Source organism: Gavialis gangeticus, unplaced genomic scaffold (genome assembly GCF_001723915.1).
Source record: "Gavialis gangeticus isolate Ggan-Ray unplaced genomic scaffold, GavGan_comp1, whole genome shotgun sequence".
NCBI lineage: Eukaryota > Metazoa > Chordata > Crocodylia > Gavialidae > Gavialis > Gavialis gangeticus.
Window position 1 is genome coordinate 5,362,441 of NW_017729023.1, and position 4,178 is coordinate 5,366,618.

The 4,178-nt window shown below is 48.5% G+C and overlaps 1 protein-coding gene across 1 annotated transcript in view; it reads left to right on the forward strand.

Moving 5' to 3' along the window:
• The window catches only part of ADAMTS3 (ADAM metallopeptidase with thrombospondin type 1 motif 3), a 368,935-nt gene that overhangs the window by 315,075 nt on the left and 49,682 nt on the right, over positions 1-4,178 (forward strand). The window contains exon 8 of the mRNA XM_019516763.1: positions 2,021-2,153. Coding sequence (XP_019372308.1) covers positions 2,021-2,153 — 133 coding nt within the window. The remainder of the gene's footprint in view (positions 1-2,020; positions 2,154-4,178) is intronic.

Here is a 4,178-nt window from a genome sequence, read left to right on the forward strand (position 1 = left end):
ACATCCATTCCCCAATTAGGAGCAGCTTATAGGAGCTGTAATGCCTAGCTAATGGCAGTGAGTCTCCTGAAGGGTTGTGAGGTCTGATACTGTTCTGGCCTTTTGATTCTTTCTGTACTGGAGGGAAGAGTACACCAGCCTGAATTTGTGTTTAAAATGAGTAGATTTGAGGCAACTGTGGTGCTTCATAATTTTCAAGTTGAAAATTGGGATTCAGTCCCAAAGGGCATCCGAGTGCATCTGCTCTATAAGCCACAGCAACAGATTCACTATATGCTTCCTCCCAGCAGTACTGCTTGCTAAAACTCCCCCGCCCCACAGCAGTGTCACTTTTATCTGGTGATTCCTTTTACAAGAACGAAGTCAAGAGCAGCAGTTCCTCATTAAGGCTAAGTACAGACATTCGTGGGTGTTAGAGGGAGGCTAGATCAGGTTCAAAATGGTCATTTGATTTAACTTAACTCACCCTGATGCAAACCTTAGACTCAGACCCATCTCAGTGATTGGGAACTGAATCTAAACTTATAACAGTACAGAAGTTCTATGCACACAGACTAGTCTAAAAATGGCTGAACCTGATATAAAATAGACCTGGATCCATTAGTACCAGATTTACCTGATCTAGGTTAGACCGGGACATGGCACTTCTGTACAGTTATGTTCTCAGCCCTGGGACTAGGAAAGCCAAGCCACTGGCTCCAGCCCCAGGGCTGCACTTTTCCTATCCCTGCCTCCCCGGCACTAGACTGTTTTTAGTCCCCTACTCCTCCCTGCCATGGACCAGCCAGCATCCCCCACGTTACTCCCATTTTATCAGTCACCTGTTTTATCAGCATTCACTGCTGCTGGGAACTGAGCAAATAAGTCCCAGTGGGGATAGGGGAGGAGGAATGGAAGTATAGGTTTGCTGGTGGGCCTTGGAGGGCTAAAAATAGCCCCTGGTTCCCCTCCATGCAAGCCCCCCATATCCCACCAAACCATCCTGGACCCCAGAAACCCCCTGCAGACCCCACATGCCCCCCCTACCCCCTAGACCAATCCTGCCTGCCCCCGCATTCCTCCTGCAGGTGAAATTCACTTATGTGGAGAGGACCCAGCACTATTGCAATGTCTCCCTTGAGTCCTGTGTCAGCTCAGAGGCATTCAGTGTATCACAGGCTTTTCTGCTGGCTCCTACCACCGTGAATGTAGTAGTCCTGAAGTAAAAATGCTTGCTGTTTGCTTTGAAAGATTTCCCTTGCGTGCTATGGACCTGAGCCAGAGCTTCTGGAAGTCAGTGGAAAGACTCCTAGCTGACTTCAACTAGTTTGGATTAGGTCCTGTGCTAAAAGCAGTACGCCAACTGAAGTACAGTGATACACTGCACTGTAGTGCTGAATTTCAGCTCAAAGCTGGTGAGTGGTTGTTGCTGTTTTGGGCTGATGCACAAGTTTGAGTTGCATGAAAAATTGCCAGACATATTTCCTGCAACAAGAGTACAGCATCTAGGATTTTTGTCAATTGAAGCATCTGAGAGTCCCCAGCCCTGAGATTCATCTTGCAGTGCATAAGTGGGCACACATTAGAGACTGTTCCTGTCCCAGTCTATATACATATGACAGACAAAGGTTGGGGGAAAAGGAGTATTGATTTACTCTTCTGTTCACTTAAGTGGAATAAAATCTGGCTCTGTTAGGTGTCCAAATGTGATCTAGTTTCACCCTGTTCTCAAGTCCCTGAAAAAGAATCACTGCGTCTACTTTTCTATTGCATTGTCATCTTAGCCTTAAGACTAAGTCACAGAAGCAGGGAGAACCATTTCACATTTTGTACTAGGGGTTTTTCAGGCACTCAAACAGGGTAGATAGGATTGGTCTGAGGTATCTAAGTTCACCCTAGACTTCTAATAGATGGAATAGTAGCTGTTGTGGTGGGAGCCCATTCAACTGGATAAGAACAAGTAGCAATAACCTAACTAGTAAAAAAATATATATATTCTTAAGTATTTATCTTTTCATTACCTGCATTTATCTTTTCTCAGCTCTTATGACTGTCTCCTTGATGACCCTTTTGAACATGATTGGCCCAGACTTCCTGAATTACCAGGCATCAATTATTCTATGGATGAACAATGCCGTTTTGATTTTGGTGTTGGTTATAAAATGTGCACAGCGGTATGTACAGACTGAGTCATTATTCTGAAGATTGAAATCGATTTCACCAGTTACCGTTTGGCTATTTTCAGTAGCTACTATATATATATATATTTTAATCCAACAATGAAAGAAGTGACATTGAATGATTAAAGGCAGAGTGAGAAATATGTATGCAAATGTAACCCTGTTGCCTTTTCTGATTTAAAAGTCTAGTGGGCCTGCCTCATGCCAGTGGTGATAACTGAGGGGCCAAAGTTAAAAGTAAAACTATTTTTAAACAGCTACTGTGGTCTTTCCCACAGCTCTTTGTTCTCCTTTGTGTGTCTGTTCCCTCCTCTGTTCTCAAGCTCATGACAAAAGTAGTAGAAGAGCAGTGTATTGCTCCCTTATGGAGTTGGCATCAGAGCAGGGGCCCAATGTGGGACAATGGGCAATGCCAGTAGCAACACGTAGGGGTGCACATGCACCTCCTAAGAGCGCCGGTGCACCCCCTAACTGGCTGCACTCACTGCTTAGGTGATGGGGGGGTGGGGCAGGCAGGAGCACCAGTGCCCCCTGCAAACACTGGCCAATCACTGCGGTCACTGCAGTTGCTTCCCAGAGTGGCTGGGTCTGCTTTTGGGAGCAGCTGCAGCAATCAGCCAGTGCTTGCTCCCAGAAGTGGCCACATCCACTCCTGGAAGCAGCTGTGGTGATCGCAGCGACACCCCACCCCTCCATCTGCAGGATCAGCCATGGAGGGACCCCCCCCCACACCTGTCGGCGGGACTGGTTGCAGTGGGGGCACATGCCCCCCGCAACTAAGGTGGCACCAGTCACCCATGGGCAATACGTTCCTTTAGTCCAATGATTCCAGACCCTGACCCATGCCTCATGCAGACATGTGTCAGCACAGTGCAGTATAGAAGCCAGGGAATCCCCAGCGCTGTGTCTCTATGCTGGGACACATGCTGACATGTGCCTTTCTGTGAAGCGTAGGCTTGAATTTCTGTGTCTTTCCATGAAGCACAGCCAGGGAATTTCTGGTGCCCTATGCCTCCATTTTAGGACCTGTGTTGACCCAGAGGCACAGGGCAGCTTGAGTCCTGGCGTGGAGGCATGGGGTGCCAGGAATTTCTCGGGTTCTGCGCCAGGACCCGTGCTGACCTGTTTCACATTGAGGCATGGGTCAGCATGGGTCCTGGAGTCACAGGAGCTAGGAATTCTCCAGTACCTTGTGCCTCCGCATGGAGACCTGCTATGACCTGTGCCTCCAAGTCAGTGCGAGTCCCAACATGGGAGGCATGCAACACTGGGAATTTTACCCCCTCTGCCCCTTTGCCGGCTTGCGCTTCACACAGAGGCACAAGTCAGAGAGAGTCAGCATGGAGGACCGGGGAATTTCCTGGGACCCATATGGGCTTTCCCCTCTTAGGGAGAGGTGCTCCCAGAGATCTTGGGGTGGGTCTCCTTAAGTGGAGAACCCTTATTTTAGTGGCTTACAGAGAGGTGCCCCCCAATTCTCTGTAAGTGAGGAAAGCCAGGCAGGTGCTCCAGGGGCTTGATGGGCCCAATCCTTCCCAGGGCATTCAGAACTGCCCTGTAAGCCGCCAGAGGAGCTGCCTGGCAGTTGAGAGCTGCCCACACTGTCCCACCCCAGAACAAATAGCAACAATAAAGCAGCACAATTTATTACCATATTTAATCAAATTTAACATGACCCTGAATTTAAGATGACTCCCCAATAATTAGCTTCTATACGTGGAAAATTTGTAATTTTTTAATAATTATTTGTACATAGAATCTAATTATTAGAGGGTCATTTTTAATTCATCCTTCCTACTGCTGCAGGGGGGCAGGTGGTGGCAGGGTAGCTGGTATAGGTAGATCAAGCATCTCACCCCTTGCTTATACCTGCTGTCTTGCCACCTCTGCCCCCTCTCTGTCCACGCGCAGCCTTGGGCCTCCCTTCCCTCCCCACTCCCCTTCTTCCCCTACCCTCCAGCCTCTGCTCTCCACTTTCCCCCCATTGATCCCACATGCCCCCCCATTTCCTTGTGGACG